We start from the raw sequence: 17,808 nt of genomic DNA, 5'->3' as shown, positions 1-17,808 counted from the left end.
GTTTTAATGTAATCATCCCTGGTGTTGTCATCATGTAGTCATGTTTAGGTCGGAACCCAGACGCCTTCAGGTCTAAGATTGCTGACGGGCCGTCAGGAGAGGTCAAAGGTTGGCGGAACAAAGGCTGCCACTGTAAACGCTCTGGTTGCCTGAAGAACTACTGCGAGTGCTATGAGGTGCAAACACACACACACACACACACACACACACACACACACACACACACACACACACACACACACACACACCAGTGTTTCCCCTACCATTGTCTTGGAGGGGCGCTGCTCCCCGCCAACGGAGCCCCGCGCCCCCCCTGAAATTCAAGGTGTTTAAAAAAAATATATATATATATATATACAGCACCAGATTGCAACTAATCTATATCTACTGTCACTTTTCACATTGCTCTTTTATTAAATAAACTAAACGCTTTAATTTTAAGATGTGAGTTTAGTGTTTTTGACCCTAAGAAACACTGATGCATTTAGCAATAACAATAATCCACAGCTCCTCTCTCTGCTCCAGAGGATTTAAAAAATATATATCCCAATGAACCCCCCCCCCCCCCCCTGCTCAGGCAGCACCCCCCCAAAGCAGTAAACCTAGGTGAAGCACTGCAGACACACACACACTGCACAAATTAGCTAAACATTGATTCAAGTCTTCTCGAGCCACGACCACACAACAGCAATATGTTGGTTCAAGATGTATTACCTGAGGTATTGAATGTGTAGTACTGATGAATGTAAGGAGGAGGGGTAAAGAAGGATGTGGAATGTCTGCTGCCCGACAGAGGGAGACTCAGGATGGGGTTCTGTGTCAGGCGTGTTTCTGCCCAATCTGAATACCAGTCCCCAGACAGATTGAATAGAAGGAGACAAGAGATCAAATCTGCCATCCAAACCCATGTTTTATTATTCAGTTTGCTTCCGTCTCCCCTGGTATCTTGTCATTTGTAAAAAAAAAAGAGTCTTTAGTCTGTATATGTGACAACGTTTTTGTCGTCACCTGTCCTGTTCATAATTAAAAATAATAAAAATAGAAAGAGACAAGGGGAGACAGGAAGAAAGGATGAAGGGCAGAAGAGATGTTGGAAGGAAGGGGTGAGGGATCTAAGGAGGGAAGAAGGATCAAAGGGATTTATGGAGGAAGGGATGAAGCTTAGAAGGAATTTACTAAACTTACTAGCTTCATTTCTGCTACTAAGAACCAAATGAGGTTGTCTCAGAAAATACTGAGACAACCTCATAAAAAGCAGTTAGATTATTTTCAATTTGTTTTAATGTACTGACATCCTCCCTATCACATGCAGTTTGTTTGTTTGTTTGTTTGTGAGTGTCTCCCTGTGTGTCTGTGCAGGCCAACATCATGTGCACCTCCAGCTGTAAATGTGTGGGTTGCAGGAACTATTATTTTGACGACTCAGAGATGGGCCCGAAGGAGAGCAGCGTCAGTGTGGAGGACAGGTGAGTCCGTGCGTTACTCCACAGTGAGCTCTACAGCTGTAACACTTGTCATACTGCCAGAGGACTCATGGTTGTGTGTGTGTGTGTGTGTGTGTGTGTGTGTGTGTGTGTGTGTGTGTGTGTGTGTGTGTGTGTGTGTGTGTGTGTGTGTGTGTGTGTGTGTGTGTGTGTGTGTGTGTGTGTGTGTGTGTGTGTGTGTGTGTGTGTGTGTGTGTGTGTGTGTGTGTGTGTGTGTGTGTGTGTGTGTGTGTGTGTGTGTGTGTGTGTGTGTGTGTGTTCAGGGGCTCTTTATCTGTGATAACCCCTGCTGTGGTGGAGGCTGTGTGCGGCTGTATGCTGGCCCAGGCGGAGGGGGCAGAGGGCGGGGACCTGAGCCCCTCCCAGGCTGAGCGCATGGTGCTGATGGAGTTCGGACACTGCCTCTCACAAATTGTCAAGGCTATGTTCAAGAACAATTCATACTGACACTTTGGAGGCATCGCAAAAAATGCTAGTATAGCTCGTATTGGACAATCGTCGATACAAGTTAATACAGCACTTCAGAAGGCTTTACAGATTAATACTTTTGAAATTGAAGACTGTCGCATGACTATAGAAATGCCAAAGCTCACATAAAATTGCTTTAGTTTTACACCTATATCTGCATCAGTTATTTTACAGGGTGTGTTGTTAGCAAGCTTTACTGGTTAATGTCCCACTCAGGTTCATGTCTCGGTCCTTTCCTCTTTTTTTGCTGTTTTAGTTCAGATGTGAAACTGTATTTATTTGGGGGTGCATGTGTTAATTGTTATTTTATATAAAATATTTAAATGTTGTATCTCTTTAGAAACTACAAAAGAAATAATCATATTTTTATGTATCTATATTTGTAGGTGTTGCAATAGGTGTGTGTTGTCCCATTTGGGATTTTTTAAGTATATTTATTTATTTATTGACTCATTTATTTATTTATTGTAGATAAGCCTTTAAAATAAACTCAAAATGAAAGTCATGTGGTGTTTCAGAATATTATTTTTAGTTTTTGGATGTTATTAATTCAGTTACAATTTGTATTTGATTTCCCATGAAAATGTATAGTACAGCGGATAAGCACAACAATTGTGCTTTTTATGAGAAAAGCATGACATTTCTAGCATAGTTAGTGCATACCATAAGGTTTATTTTCAGATGTGGAGGGAAGTCAGATTTGACCTGTGAGGACCGTGAGAGGTCAAATCCAAGATGGCCGCCAGTCTCTCGGGGGACAAATGTTCAAACATGCTTAATTTTGGAACCAAACATTGTAGAAATACATTTAAACATTAAGGTGTCATATCCAACTAAATTAGGGATGCCCAATCATTTGGTGATACTTTTGAGATCGCCAGAATTCACGAAAATGCATTTAGGTGAAGATAAAGGTAGAAATTGAACAAAAATAAGCTGTCAATCAGTTGAAATTTGCAAAATTGCAAATTATTTATCGTGTGTGTGTGCTGGTGGCAGATGTGGCGCAGTTATGTATTGTGTATATCAACTAACTCGGTATAGATGCATTCTCTAGAGTTCTATCTGATCGTGGTGTCCTAGTGATTGGTCAGGGTTGCTCTTCCACTAAGTCAGTGACACCTCTGCCATCAGCCTACACAATTGTGCCACCAGCAAGTGTCCCGGCTGTACAAGGTCCTGTGAGACCTCCCAACCTCCTGACTGCTGCAGCTGCCAAAGAAGATACAGTGGGGGAAAAAAAAGATTTTACATTTTCAGATTCAAAACAATTTTTTGTTCAGTTTCAAATCTTTTTTTTTCAGGTTTCAATTATTTTTTCGCCTTCAGATCGTTTTTCACTTTCAGAGCTTTTTTTTTCGCTTTCAGACTTTTGACCCTGATATTGCTTCGGGGGGCGGGGCTTACCAAAGAGTAGTTTGGTGCCCTGAGTGACAGCCCTCCCTCTGTCATGATGCCTTCATGGATGTTAGGTAGCGCAAGAAATACAACTACACACTTTCTATACACAATACTCCCGTGATTGGTGGTAAACAAAGCGTCAAAGTTCGGTTAAGCGAGCTGTTGAGCATCGTAGTTGGCAAAAATTGCGGTATAAGAGCAATAAACTGTGCTAGAATGTGAAATTACGTATCCGCAATGAAGCGTTGTCCTTCCCCACTTCACGTAGCTCCGTGAACGCAGCATAGTATTGGCTTGGCTTTTGCGATGGCGTCAGGTCCACATGCTGGCACCAGCGCACAGGTAAGAAATATTAACTTTTTTTTCATTCATGGTCTTAGAAGTTATCTAAGAGCATGATAATAATATTATAGCGACATACATAAAAGGAAGGCAGGCCTTTTGAGGTGGGGAATGAATGTGGCAACGTGGGAAACTAACCATGGCATTCAGGCTACTCGTGTAGGCTATGCTATTAGCTCTAGTCAGTGCAAGTGAATTTCCCTTATGTTGATAGAGTCCAGGGTGGCCATCCGTCCGGTTTTAGGTCGGACAGTCCGGTTTTCAATGTCTGTGTCCGTCTGCCGGCGCAGCCTTGAGCCGGACGCTCATTTGTCCTCCTTTTGAGGTGATCCCTATTTTATACTTTTAGGGTATAAAAAAAAAATAGACAATTATACAAAGAAATACAAAAAATAAGTTATGTGTAAGTATATATCCCTGTAAGACTTGTGGTCTTACAAATGATTGGGTGAATGTGATGTCAAATAAATATCTTGTATTTCATTGGTTAATAAACGTAAACAATTAGCCATGTGCTTCTTGACGTCACGTTCACGGCATGGCACTGTGGCACAGAGTGACGTTAGCGCTAGCAGACTAGCTCATGAGCCAACTCCGCCTAGTTAGCGGTAGGTTAAACCGCAGAAATGCCGAAACGAAAGACTTCATTTAATCCTGAATGGTCGAAAGAGCATGGATTCCTCACAAAAAGCCGAAAGGACGACTTCCATGCTTTTTGCACGTTGTGTCGTTGCGATGTGGAGGTAAGTAGCAAAGGAAAAGGTGCTGTCGACAGACATGCTAACACAGATAAGCACAAAAGCAACGATCAAAGCGCAGGTGCCTCTTCACTTTTATCGTTTTTCCGTGAAGCTTCATCGCCTCAAGATGACAAAATCTCCGCAGCAGAACTTTGTAAAGTTTATCATGCCGTCAAGCATCACCAGTCATACAGGAGTGTAGACTGTGGAATAAAAGTTGATCGCACAATCTACAACGACTCATCAATAGCAAAAGGGATGACCTGTGGAAAAACAAAAGCCAAAGCTTTGTGCGAAAATATCCTAGCACCCTACTCTGTCCAGACGCATGTGGATTACATAAAAGAAAATGAACTGCATTATTCAGTGGCAAGTGATGCATCAAACAAAGGTACGATCAAGTGTTTCCCCATTGTACTGAGATATTTTCACTTTGAGGAGGGCGTGCAACATGCACTGTTGGATTTTTACAGTGATAGCAACGAAAAGTCGGAAGCTATAACAAATCAGCTGCTATCTAAACTGGAGATGTCTGGACTAGATGTGAAAAAAATGTCAGCATATGCAGCAGACAACGCCAGCGTTAACTATGGAAAACACAACAGTGTTTATCAGAAACTGAAACAGGCTCAAAAAGACGTGCTCGCTGCAAACTGTTTAGCCCATATTCTGCACAATGCAACAAGATATGCAGCAAGCAACTTGGATATTGACATTGAAAATGTTGTGCTTAAGGTGTATAGCCATTTTAGCATCTCAGCTAGCAGAACGGCGCAGTTGAAGGAATTCTGCGAGTTTGTGGAAGTGGAGGAATGCAATCTGCTGCGGCACGTTGTCACGCGATGGTTGTCTCTGCTGCCATCTATTGACAGAATCCTGAAGTGTTGGAGACCCCTGACCAGCTACTTTCAGAGTCTAGGTGAGGAGGAATGCTCCAAGATTTTGTGGAAATGCTTTGGAGAGGATGGCAACGAAGTATCTGAGATGTATTTTCTCTTCCTCAGTCACATTCTGAAAGTGTTTTCAGACTGCATTGAAGCACTTGAGGCCAAATCATTCAGCATAACCTCTGTGTTTAAGGTAATGACTGAACTGAAAGGGAAACTTGAGAGAAGGTTAAAGGACACATTTTTTGGCTTTGCTGTGAACAACAAACTCAAGCAGCTAACCCCTGATCTGGCTAAGAAATGTGAGGCTGATTTTCTTGTTTTCTATGAAAGAGCCAAGAAATACGTGAGTGAAAGGTATGACTTCTCTGAGAACAGCTTTCATAGTAAAGTGTCAAAGCTTGGCCTCACAACTGCTGTGTCCTATGGAGAATACAGTGATGCAGTCCAAACCTGCAGCCTGAAAGACATTGACATGGATGGACTCTATGAGGAATATGGCATGGTGGAAGCTATTCTCAGCTCTTCAGAAATGGAAGGATGCCACAGTGAGGAGCGGTATCTGAAACTGTTTTCCAAAGCAGAAGTCCCACTTGTGAATCTGAGGAAGATCAGCGCCTACATCTTCTCCATCCCATGTAGCAATGCACATACAGAACGTGTGTTCTCAATGATGACCTCAGCATGGAGAAATGAGAGAAATCGTCTGGATGTGGACAGTGTCAAGGCAGAGCTGCAAATTTGTGTCAACTTCACATTTGAGTGCACAGACATGTACCAGAGACTCCTTACAAACAAAAAACTCTTGGAAGCAGCCAGGAAAGGGCAAAAGTATCGTAAATAGACATTCAACTTGTGGTTAGTACACTAGAGTCTTATTGTGTTTTGAGTGTGAAGGATTCAGTGAAGCCAGGATAAAAACTAAAAGATAATCCCAAAGTGTCCTCCTTTTTGGTGTTATGGAAATGGCCACCCTAAGCTCACGTGTTTCTCAATCTGTCTTTGCCAGAGTGGCGACCGTAATTCATCTGTGGTTGCAGCAGCACAAACTTTAATAACCGTGCTCACACAGCACCTAAGCCAGGGACAGCCGGTGTTCCGGATTAACTTGTTTCCCGATCAACTTGTTTCCCGATCAACCCGTTTCAGTGGGGTGTGTGGCTTTCGACTGAAATACACATTTCGATCGCTTTCTTCTGTCGTTTACATATATCTTTTGGTATATTTGGCTTCTTAGGAACACGTTGATGCACATCCAGTACCAGTGTGTGAGGTTGTGATTACGATGGCGATATCCGGACGCGAACAGCGAGGACTACAACAAGACAAACGAGTTGCTCGAATAAATCATTTAAACCAGCTATTGTTGCCAGACTTATTACGGAATATCGTTGTTAATGTCCAAGTCCATCTGTGTATAACTTCAGACAGCCTCCAAGTGAAGCACACAGTGTTTACTCACAGTTTGAAAGCAGCGTGGAGAAGTCTTCATCTGTGTTAAACTGTGATCCTCCCAGGGAACTGGGACCCGCCCACGTTAAAATGCCGACATCATATTGATAATAATATATGATACAAATGTAAGACTGACAACAATAATAGTTAGTAAAGGATTTATTGATGTGAATGTTTCGAACAGTGAATACTTATTGTAAATCGCTTTGGATAAAAGCGATGTAACAGGCATCAACACAGCGACTTGATTTATTGTTCTCTGGTGATCTGTTAGGACGTGTTGAATGGAGAAGTCTTCATCTGTGTTAAACCGATCCTCCCAGGGAACTGGGACCCGCCCAGGTTAAAATGTGACCCGCCCAGGTTAAACTGTTACGATTTCTGTGTTAAGTATTCACTGTTGAAAACATTCATGTCAATAAATCCTTTACAAACTATTATTGTTGTCAGTCTTACATTTGTATCATATATTATTATTAATATGATGTTGAGTCAATTTTATACCCGTTTATACTTTCATACGGTCTGTTAGTGAAACATACAATTGAACAACAGATGTACAGACTTAATTAATTAATTAATTTGCGCATGGGTCCAGTCTATATAAATTGGATTAACATTTCGCCATGTTATGAGGTTAGTGAGGAGATAGCGAGATACAGAGATACAGATATAGAGAGATAGAGACAGATAGCGAGATAGAGATAGAGAGATAGATAGAGCCAAAATATTATATTGTACAGCATAATTTTGCATGGCAAATATCACGAAACACATGGCCTGATTTGCATATTGGAAGTTAATGTTTGCACTAGAACACATTTATATGTAAAATTAACACTTATCACAACATAATGTGGGCTCGCAGGCTGATAAACTAGGATATCTGATCTCTGTGGGTCTTAATGAGGCTTGATACAGACCTCAGTCAGTATACTATTTCTAAGCAAATCAAATGCCTACTATAATATGTTATATGGCTTAAAGTGTACATACATTCGCTCACATTATAAATGATGGTCGGGTTGCATTTTTCTAGAACTTGTTGACAATGTTAATGTAAGAAATTGAGCTGTGGTGATTTGTTAGGACGTGATGATTTGTGGCGCACTCATAACGCGCCAGGCATGATTGATTTTTACTGTTGGGACTCGGGTTTGAGTCCAGCATGAACTTTTTTGTTATTTTCATGTCGATGCACATTGAATATTATGTTTGAATAGAGGATTCGTAATATTGTTTGCCGACACCAACTCTCATGACCAAGCAGCATTTTAAAGTCTAAATATCTCCAATGACATTGCTGCTGCTATCTTTGCAAAACGAGGTAACAGTCACATGTTATCTGGATGAGTGCTGCACAATACCGTTTTTATAAGGGATACATGTGCGGGTAGTCTTTCATATTAAACATGATCGCTGGTAGATAGCCACAAAAATCGTAACAAAATTTAACCTGGGCGGGTCACATTTTAACGTGTTCGGGTCCCAGTTCCCTGGGAGGATCACAGTTTAACACAGATGAAGACTTCTCCACGCTGCTTTCAAACTGTGAGTAAACACCGTGTGCTTCACTTGGAGGCTGTCTGAAGGTATACACAGATGGACTTGGACATTAACAACGATATTCCGTAATAAGTCTGGCAACAATAGCTGGTTTAAATGATTTATTCGAGCAACTCGTTTGTCTTGTTGTAGTCCTCGCTGTCCGCGTCCGGATATCGCCATCGTAGCCTAATCACAACCTCACACAATGGTACTGGATGTGCATCACCGTGTTCCTAAGAAGCCAAATATACCAAAAGATGTATGTAAACGACAGAAGAAAGCGATCGAAATGTGTATTTCAGTCGAAAGCCACGCACCCCACTGAAATGAGTTGATCGGGAAACAAGTTGATCGGGAAACCAGTTAATCCGGAACACCGGAAGCAGGGGTGCACATAACTTTTTTTGCACTGGTTCTCAAAGGAGCACCTGGAGATGTTGCTTGGTGCTCATCCTTAAAATGAAATAAACCGTAACTTTTGAGGGGTCTTGACTTTATTTGCCAGACACATGGCACTGAACACACATGCAGAGGTGAACACAGTACACACATGAAGAGGTGAACACAGAACACACATGCAGAGGTGAACACAAGACAACATTAGCACGACCAGTAATCCTACAAGCTGTCATCACTACCCTCCTGACTGTTCTCCTCACTGTCTTCCCCTTTGTCAGACATGGTATCTGATGATGTAGGCCTACTACTTTCTCTCTGGTTGAGTCTGCGATTAGCTGCTTGCATCCACTAGTCAACAGCTGGTTTTGGGTCGAAAGTCTCTGTTGTCATCTTAGACAAGTGGATGTAATCAAATAAGTATGTGAACATAACCAATAATCTACCATAGCCAATAACAAGTGAATTAACAAATTATATGTATTCAACTTGTGCCCCGCTGGACTTACTTTTCTGTGGTTTACCGTTACTGTGACATATCAGTATAGCCACGGAAGATAGTTTGTGTGTTTAATTCCCATGCATCAAGGTTATTTTCATGTATGTAATTGTTTTTCCTGCACAGTGTAGAGTCTTGTTGTGATGAGAGGGATACAGGTATTTCATAAAATAAACGTGCTCCCTGGAGGTTAGCTACAGAATTGATATCACAATTTAATCGGAGCCGATCACAAGTTGTCATGACTGATCCAGTCATCTCGATGAGCGTTCGGGCTGTGAATAAACAACTTGTGTTTTACTTTTAGGCTGTCTGAAGGTATGGACAGCTATCAAAGCTATTATACATCACATTAAGAACGATGAACAAATGAAAGTCGGACACAAATATATAATTTAAATGATTTATTCAAGTTTGCAATGTTTTGAACAGGCATCCACACAGTCACCTACTTTGTAATGTTCGATACCTCCCTGTAAGCGTCACGATATCGGCCTCTCATCCACAACCTCACATACGAGTACTGAATGTGCAGCAAAGTGATCTTAGGAAGGCAGATATAGCAAAAGATTAACGTAAACGACAAACGATGTTTATTTCCTGGTAAGTCAACAATGGGTCCTCAATGTACACGCCCCGGATTCCTATGACGAAAATAATAGAATGTCGCCAGTTGTCATGACTCAACTTATACTGCAACACCGGTACCGGGCGGTGTGCCCTTCTCTCTCTCCCTCGCTCTCTCGCACTTTGGCTGTGAGCTGTGAGCTGCGGGCGCCAAATAAGCCAACATCCCTCATTTTCATCACTTACAGCAACCATCGTACAGGGCAAATGAAATGTGTAACTAACCGGGGTGAAAAGGATGTTACATTTACTTAATTATGAATATTGTTACATCAAGGCCGAAAATTAGTTTGAGCCCCAACGGTCCAAAAAATGTTTCCCTCCCAGAACTGCCAGCGCAGCGCCCCCCCAGATCTGGCGCCCTAGGCTAACATCTAGCCAGTGCTACGGTCCGGCCCTGAGTTCATATGCAACTCGCAAATATCTTCCTCTCTCTCGCTCTCTCTGTCTCCTCTCTTTTCTCTCCTCTCTTCTCTCTTTTCTCTTCTTCCTTCTCTCTCTTCTCTCTCTCCCTCTCTCAATGTCGGTACGCAAATGCGCCTTTTTTCAAATGACCCGGTGCTCTTTTTTGTGCACCTGCGCACCAGTTATGTGCAGCCCTGGCCGGAAGGAAGGAAGGAGGACCAAACAATGCCTGGTCCTTCTGTAGAGCAGGAGATGGCCAGGTTTTAGATTTTAATAAATATATATTTCTGTTTATCTACAGGTAAACTGCAAGTTGATATGTCCATTTAGGATTATGTGCTAAACAACATTACTTTTTTGTTTAAATAATGCAGATCTTTCCCTGGATTCGAAATTGCCTTGGGAAGAGAAAGCTTCCAGTTCTCAAGACCTTTGCAACTCAAGCGAAGAAAAACTGGAGACCCTTTACATTTTATGTTTACCTGTTAAACTTGAATGCAGACAGTACCCCAACAGCATCGGAAGAATTTGCCCTTGCCTAGGCGGGACTGGGCAAAAGACATATATCGATGCCCCTGGACGTGAGCCATGAAGAGGTATTGTATAAAGAAAACCATATTTATATAACCTGTGTTCATATTTGAAACTTGGAACTTATTTGTAGAGTTGGTTTGGTTTCAAGAACACCCTATTTTATTGTTTCCTTAGTTCTTCAGTCTCCTGAAAAAGGAATATCCAAAGTTGCAGGCGCTGGATGGAGGATGGCTCCTCTACAAATCAACAGGTGCGAAAAATGTGTTAAATAACATTCATTGTAATACATTTTCATTTAAATATTGAGCTAAAAGCAACTGAAATGATTCAAACAATGAAAATTACAGGAGGTAACGAAAACTTATAATGATTCCACCTGACTCGGACGGATACACCGGCACACTCCTCCGCAGTGTCACAGGGGCAGGGAAGAACACCCTGTATATTGTCCCTCTGCAGCATGAATTCGACTTAACACCTCTGCCCGTGGATGCTGTAGAGTTCAAGAATATGCCAAAAGCCCAATGCCAAACATGCAATTTACATTTTCCTCTGCAAATTTTGGCTCTGCATGTCCAGGAGTGTATGGAGGAGTGTCTATCATTGGAAGAAGACATTGAGGTAAATGTGGGCATGAAATATATGTAATGTTGCATTTTAATAGTACAACTTGCTTTAAATATTTTTTTATTCAGTGAGTTATAACACATGTGTTGGTAATATTTTTTGTTTGTTAGACAACAAGTGAGGTGGAAATTGATTCGGTCGTGCACCCTGTGCAAAACCATACAGAAAAATCTCTTGAAGAGGTAAAGGACTTCATTGTATTGCACTGTAAAATTGCCTATATAAACTTGATACAGCTGCTAATATTTAAACTTTTACCTCCATCAGAAGGTGCCATGTCCCGTCTGCTTCGAGAGCTTCACAGCACAGTTTTTAGAAATACATGCAAGCATGTGTGGAGAAAGGTATTTTAGAGCCAGTACATTAAGGTTCATTTTACATGTTTTATATTAACGATATACATGTCCTTTGTACTTTTTTAGAGATCAACATGTCCGTCTGGATGAGAAAACTGACATGGGCCACAACAATGGAAAGGCAATGGAGAGGCAATTCGAAAGGTAAATACTGGGTTCTTCATTCTGCTTGGATCTTCATTCTAAAAAAGCTCTTTATTCAATATCAATAGTTTACGCCTGTTAATTATGAGTTTTGTTTGGCAGTGTTGATGACGTATTGCACACAATCTCTGGAAGAGTAGACGTAGAGAAACGTTTCAATATACAAATCTCACGAACAAACATTCTCAAAAGAGGCCTTCTACAGTGGCAGCTTCAACAAGGCAGTTCACCCACAGCTACCCTGAACGTGACCTTCTTTGGGGAGGCAGGAGTTGACACAGGAGCCCGCCGAAAATAATTTCTCACAGGTAAACAAAAACAACAATTTTTGCATTCTTACATTTGACTCTTAATTAAAATAGTCTAGATTTATGGATAATGTCTGTGAAACTTTGGTTGAAGGGCTGATTAACAAAGACTCATGACATTTTTTTTCTTTCTAGTCTTTGTTATATACTGCTTAACCTTTTTTGTATTTAAACTGGGTTAGACATTAATAAAATACTTGTAAAATAGTATCCTGATTATTAAAGTAAATGGTCTTTGTACTTGTGTGTAGAAGTGGTGGCAGGAATTGAGGGTCGTTTCTTTGAAGGACCTCAACAGCAGCGGATCCCACGGTACTCTCTGAATGACAGTGACCTCTACAGGTTTGTTTACTTTTAAGCATGCACAGTAAGGACCAACTGTTCATTTTTAATAAATGTTATATAACATAAAAAATGCGTTCATGCTCAATCTCTTAATAGGACAGTTGGAGAGATTTTGGCTGTTAGTTTGGCACAAGGTGGCCCCGCCCCTGCCTTCTTCAGCCCATGGACTTATAGTTACCTCTGTAGTGGACGTATAAACCAGAAGGTTCTCAACAGTGATTCAGTGGCAGATGTCCAGCTGAGAGAGTTAATTGACCAGGTATGAGTTCTATATTATGTAAATGCTGGGTTAATAAGAAATAAGCATTTATTTTCCAATTATAGTCATAGGGTTATATTGAATATGTAAAGAGATGTACTTCTCGGTTTTCAGGTTGACTCGGCGACTGAGCATTCAATTATAGGCCTATCTGATGATATATTGAATTGTGGATATACTGGAAATGTCTCCATTCCAAACAAGGACACCATTGTTCGGTATGCTTGACACTTATTTATTTTTGTATATTAAAAGATGTTACATGAGTAACATATTTTTATTAAGGATTGCATTTACTTTGTAATTTTGTAGTGCCATCATACTCCACGCAGTGCTGCGGCTGCAGCCTATGTTGGAACAACTAAGGGAAGGCTTGCAGCTGTATGGGCTCCTTTCACTGATGAGTCCGTACCCAGATATCTGCCAGCCCTTGTTTTTTCTGGGGAAGATGTAAAAGTGAGCAGAACACAAGAGACCATTCTTTACAATTTGATATTTAAAGTTAAAGAGTAAAGAGTACATCATTTACATCTGGATTTGTTCTCATCATAGGTCAATGCAGAGTTTGTCATGACATCCATTCTTCCTCAACTGAGTGACAAAGGGACTACCAGGCATCAGGTTGAGCTGCAGATGATGAACTTCATTCAGGACTTCCTATATGAAGGTATAAAGTTTTCGATGTACTTCTAATGCAGATTTAAATGTAAGTTTTAAATTACAAAAGTTGGGTTTTTAAATTTGAAGGCATTGGGCTTGGAAAAACATTAAAATGTCCTTTAATTTAATGTTTAAGATGTTGTAGGAATCCTGAATTACATAAACTTGATTACCTTTTTTGGATCAGATGTTCTGTGGTTAAAATACCTCGGTACAATTCACTTGCACTAAAGGAAAACTACACTTTAAACTGTCATAACGGTTTTTGTTTATTTTCCTCATAGCTGAAGATCATGGGCATGTAGATAAAGATGGCCTACATCCCATCACACCTGCAACGTTTCTGCAGTGGATCACAGGCCAGGGTCACGTCCCACTTCTTCCCTCAGAGGAGAAGGACTTTGCAGTTGTGATCCAATTCAATCATGACTGCAGTGCAGACTTTGGGCATCACAGTGTCTGTTACCCTGTTGTGACAGCATGTGCCAAGACAATCACCTTACCTGTGAGACATATGAGGCACTATGAAAAATTCAAAAACATCCTGACTGAAGCATTTCAATTAGGCCAAGAATTTAGCAATGTGTAATAAGGTAACCATTCACGACCTCTGTTCCAAGTTAACCTTACTGTTTAAGTGTTAAAGGTTTAGCATTGAGTGCTTCCAGTCATGTAATCTTAAAAACAGATGTAATGGCAGCAATAGAGTGGTGCAGTGATGACGTGTTTTTGTAGGCTGACCCGGAAGTAGGCTGCAAGGGTTCCCTCAACAAAAAAGCAGTGGGATTTCTCCATACTGTAGGATATCCCATTGCTTTTTGTCGAGGGAACCCTTGCAGCTTACTTCCGGGTCGAACTACACAAATACTTCATCACTGCACCACTCGGTTAAACATTTCTTAAAGAAAAACAAACAAATTGATATAATGTTGTAACATGTTGCTACCCAGAACTGTGATATGGAATATAATCAAATGTTAAGGGTGTAAAGTAAAGGTGTTGATGTCTAAATGGTTAAACCCTTGAAACATGTTTGCATTTAGGATGCATGATTTAGTACATGGTTCAATACATCTAAATAAATGTCTCGACCGTAGGACCCAGATGGTCTTGTAACATCAATATTGGCCAAAAGTCCTGCCATATCCTGCTCACTGAGGGGACTTTCAACAGGTGGAAGAATCACTCCAGGACTGGTCTCATCTGGCTCACTGGCAGTGTTGAAATCAAGATCTGCATCCTCCATTTCCTTGATAAAAATTAAATATCAGTCATGGATTTTAGGGGACCAAGAATAACTTTAGGCACCACAAACACTAGAGAATGTAAAGAATACAAAGGAAACACTTTTTTGCCTTTTCAATGGTACACCTATCAAAAGAGGTGATTTTGAGGTCTTACAAAATGCATTTCAAGTGCAGTCCCATGCTTTGCATTTTACATTAGTAAGAAAGTTTTATGCAATTTTAAAGAAAAATATCTATCTTTCATTTATTTGATGCTAGTGATTGTAAATTCCATTGAAACATGACAAATATAATTTTTTCCTAGCCCAAAGGTTCAATACTAATGTAATGAACAGCGAACATACAGTGGCAATGCCAATTTCTTTCATAATATAAGTTTAATGGAGTTCCTTTAATTTTGTTAAGCTGTTTTAAGCACAATACTTTGGTCTAATATATTTTAGTTGAAATAGTTTGAGAACACTGGCCAAAATTATGTTGATACAATTTTGCTTGAAATAAATAATGAGTACCTCTGCCAGGTCTGGAACATCAATAGGATTATGGAGGAATCCCACTGTCCACAGTTGGTGTGGGGTCAAATTTCGCTCTGTCCTTAGAGGGTGATTATCCCAATCTATCCTGAAGACATTGAGATCCCTCTGAAGACGCGGAAGAAATACATGCTTGGCACAGAACAGGTGGATGCTATCAGACGGATCTAGAACACCCTCATCCTCGAGGCTGTGAAGAACCTCGTAGTGCACGTTTGAAACAGCCATCCAAACATCTCGCCACAAACGTTCGATTCTGTTAAAATAAAAATCATCAAATTACACTCAAATTGGACAAAGCACAATATATTCACAAATGATGGCTTTGTGTTTGTCATTGTTTGACATTACTTAAAAAATGTACCTTTGATTGTGCACACTTTTGCCTGACATGAAGCTTCCCCTTCCACAGCCCCTTATAGTGAACATGCATCTCGCTATGCCAACATTTTCCACTCCTTGGTCGGCTCTTACTCTTAAAAAGATGAGTCACACACATGAAATAAAACATTATAAAAAGTTATGACATGGCATTTTTAAGATTTCTTAATGTAGAATAAAATAGGCAAGTTATTTTTATTATTATCGTTTTTTAAAGACAGGTCAAAAATGAATATGTAATGGTATAATGCAAATAATCCTAAACATGGTTTGTTTGGAGATACAGAAGGTGACTTAGTCAAGTATTCTATACGATATATTTTATCATCAATAGGGCTTTGGACAGATTGAGGTTGGTTTCACTCAGATTTATTTCGAGAGTCGTAGTTACTTCCTGACTCGGTCGTGAATAATTCTCGGGTCATTTCAGTGATCAAAACATTGATCATTGTAAGTGTTATACAAACCATTATGCATCTTTTAATGACAGATAAGGCCCAAATTACTAAAGAGTACAACAGGGAGCCACACCTAATGTTGGCCTTACCTTAATGGAAAGCCATACTTTTGCACACCCTCCAAGAAGAAGTCGATGCTTCATTATTAGTGGCAGCACCCAGGTACATGATCTGCAGCAGAGAAAATTATTAAGCAGAATAAATAAAAGCAGATCTCTAAATGTGTTTAAAAACCAACACCAGACATTTTTGCTACAAGGTTTAAGATGGATACAAACTAAAAATATAGATATTTTGAAAGGAACTGTAAATCATGCATTAGGTTTAGTTATTGACCAATAACTGTCATTATCTGACTTATTAATAATCATTATTTGTGAAAACAAAATTACCTGAAAAACAACACAAAATCACTTTTAGTATCTGTTATTTATTATGCAAACAACTGTGACAGGGCATTTTAAAACATAACTTTTTTAATTTGTACTCTATTATCCTTTATTTTACATAGCATGTAAACATAGAATGTGTGTGGCGTACCTGATGAGTTTATGATTTGTGTCGACGTGTACCAAGTGCAGAGGACCCTGAACAGAATATGTCCTTCTTGCAACACACCCCATCCTTGCCATTCTTGTGAGTACACCCACAGAATCAACACGATGCATTGATGAAGACACTCTCTTCCATTGCACACGGTGACCCATGGCCTTCAGGATTCCTTTCATCATTCGATATCCTACATGTGGTGTCCTGGCCTTAACTGGCCGAACCAAATTGTCTAGTTCCTCATCAGTTAGGGTACTGTAGGACTGTTTTATGGAAAGGCCATTTTCATGCATGCGCCTTTTGACCGTCTTCTCAGATACACCCAGAAGTTTTGCTATGGCCGACACTGGTAGGGACAAGTCTTCTATTAAGCCTTGTAGTTACTGAGGACAGACAACATATTTTGGTCGTCCCATTTCTCCTTGCATTACTGGCACCTGATGAGGGGTCTGATTAGAGATGTCTTCAATATTGTAGCGACAGCAGGATACAAACTAAGTCGCTGAGAGGCTGAGGCCGGGCCTGTTTGCTGTTGTATGACACGCTAAAAAAGTACTCGCTGAGATCTGAAGCTCTGTTTCGTAGTATGGTAGTTTAATGAAAAAACTTGGTGATCAGACATATACATTGTTATAATCAAAGCAATTGTAATCTTGCGGTCAACAAAAAAATACAATGGCCTGTGTCACCCTCTCTTCCACACACCCACACCTCACACAGATGAACAGGATTATAATGAGTGCCATCCATACCCATGCCAAGCCAATCAATCAATATTGATCATGGCTCCTACAAATATTGACAAGCCTTGACAGCTCAGTCAAAGCATTGATGACATCCTGTGGCATATTAACCTAGCCTGATAGCGACCTAAAAATAGCCATCTCCTGGTCCACTGCAAACTGCAAATAGTCAACATCTAAGGGCAGTCTTTGTGTGATCTGGGAAATTCTAGTCAGTAGTCTCTGAAGAAAGTCCCTTTTCAGTTGCTCCTAGAATTGACAAACATCAATTTACCATATTGCACTGGATTAGTTAATGTTCAAATAATAAACAGCATGAAAACTATCGTTAAGGACATGTGCAAAGAAAATGACTGCAACAATTATGCTTTGTAAACAAACTCTATAAATAGGTGCTAAAATCAAAACATAA

The 17,808-nt window shown here is 40.3% G+C and overlaps 3 protein-coding genes across 11 annotated transcripts in view; 2 read left to right on the top strand and 1 right to left on the bottom strand.

The window, feature by feature from the left end:
* tesmin (testis expressed metallothionein like protein) overlaps window positions 1-2,457 on the top strand; it is a 17,744-nt gene extending 15,287 nt beyond the window's left edge. For all 6 annotated transcript variants that reach the window (XM_079684204.1, XM_079684202.1, XM_079684206.1 and 3 more), the window contains 3 exons: window positions 39-176; window positions 1,360-1,466; window positions 1,748-2,457. In XM_079684204.1, coding sequence (XP_079540330.1) covers window positions 39-176; window positions 1,360-1,466; window positions 1,748-1,931 — 429 coding nt within the window. In that variant the 3' untranslated portion in view covers window positions 1,932-2,457. The remainder of the gene's footprint in view (window positions 1-38; window positions 177-1,359; window positions 1,467-1,747) is intronic.
* A 1,130-nt stretch (window positions 2,458-3,587) lies between these two features.
* On the top strand, window positions 3,588-14,258 carry LOC307039947 (uncharacterized protein). Of its 4 annotated transcripts, none has more exons than XM_079682410.1 (14): window positions 3,588-3,695; window positions 10,627-10,848; window positions 10,961-11,036; window positions 11,366-11,407; window positions 11,524-11,595; window positions 11,681-11,757; window positions 11,836-11,913; window positions 12,016-12,221; window positions 12,473-12,563; window positions 12,663-12,825; window positions 12,940-13,043; window positions 13,138-13,281; window positions 13,378-13,492; window positions 13,770-14,258. In XM_079682410.1, the coding sequence occupies exons 3-8, from the start codon at window positions 11,007-11,009 to the stop codon at window positions 12,209-12,211; spliced, it is 495 nt and encodes a 164-aa protein (XP_079538536.1). In that variant the 5' UTR covers window positions 3,588-3,695; window positions 10,627-10,848; window positions 10,961-11,006; the 3' UTR covers window positions 12,212-12,221; window positions 12,473-12,563; window positions 12,663-12,825; window positions 12,940-13,043; window positions 13,138-13,281; window positions 13,378-13,492; window positions 13,770-14,258. The 4 variants fall into 4 exon arrangements, with proteins under 4 accessions (XP_079538536.1, XP_079538535.1, XP_079538533.1 ...); XM_079682409.1 differs by having other exon boundaries at window positions 11,134-11,407; window positions 12,106-12,221; XM_079682407.1 differs by having other exon boundaries at window positions 11,134-11,407.
* LOC307039950 (uncharacterized protein) overlaps window positions 14,250-17,808 on the bottom strand; it is a 19,620-nt gene continuing 16,061 nt past the window's right edge. The window contains exons 5-8 of the transcript XR_013808366.1: window positions 16,194-17,645; window positions 15,630-15,740; window positions 15,245-15,521; window positions 14,250-14,734 (exon numbers count right to left, since the gene is read on the bottom strand). The gene's annotated coding sequence lies outside the window, so the exon portion shown is untranslated. The remainder of the gene's footprint in view (window positions 14,735-15,244; window positions 15,522-15,629; window positions 15,741-16,193; window positions 17,646-17,808) is intronic.

Source organism: Notothenia rossii (genome assembly GCF_949606895.1).
Source record: "Notothenia rossii genome assembly, chromosome: 5".
In the NCBI taxonomy this organism is placed as follows: domain Eukaryota; kingdom Metazoa; phylum Chordata; class Actinopteri; order Perciformes; family Nototheniidae; genus Notothenia; species Notothenia rossii.
This window is presented reverse-complemented; position numbering and strand designations above follow the sequence as displayed.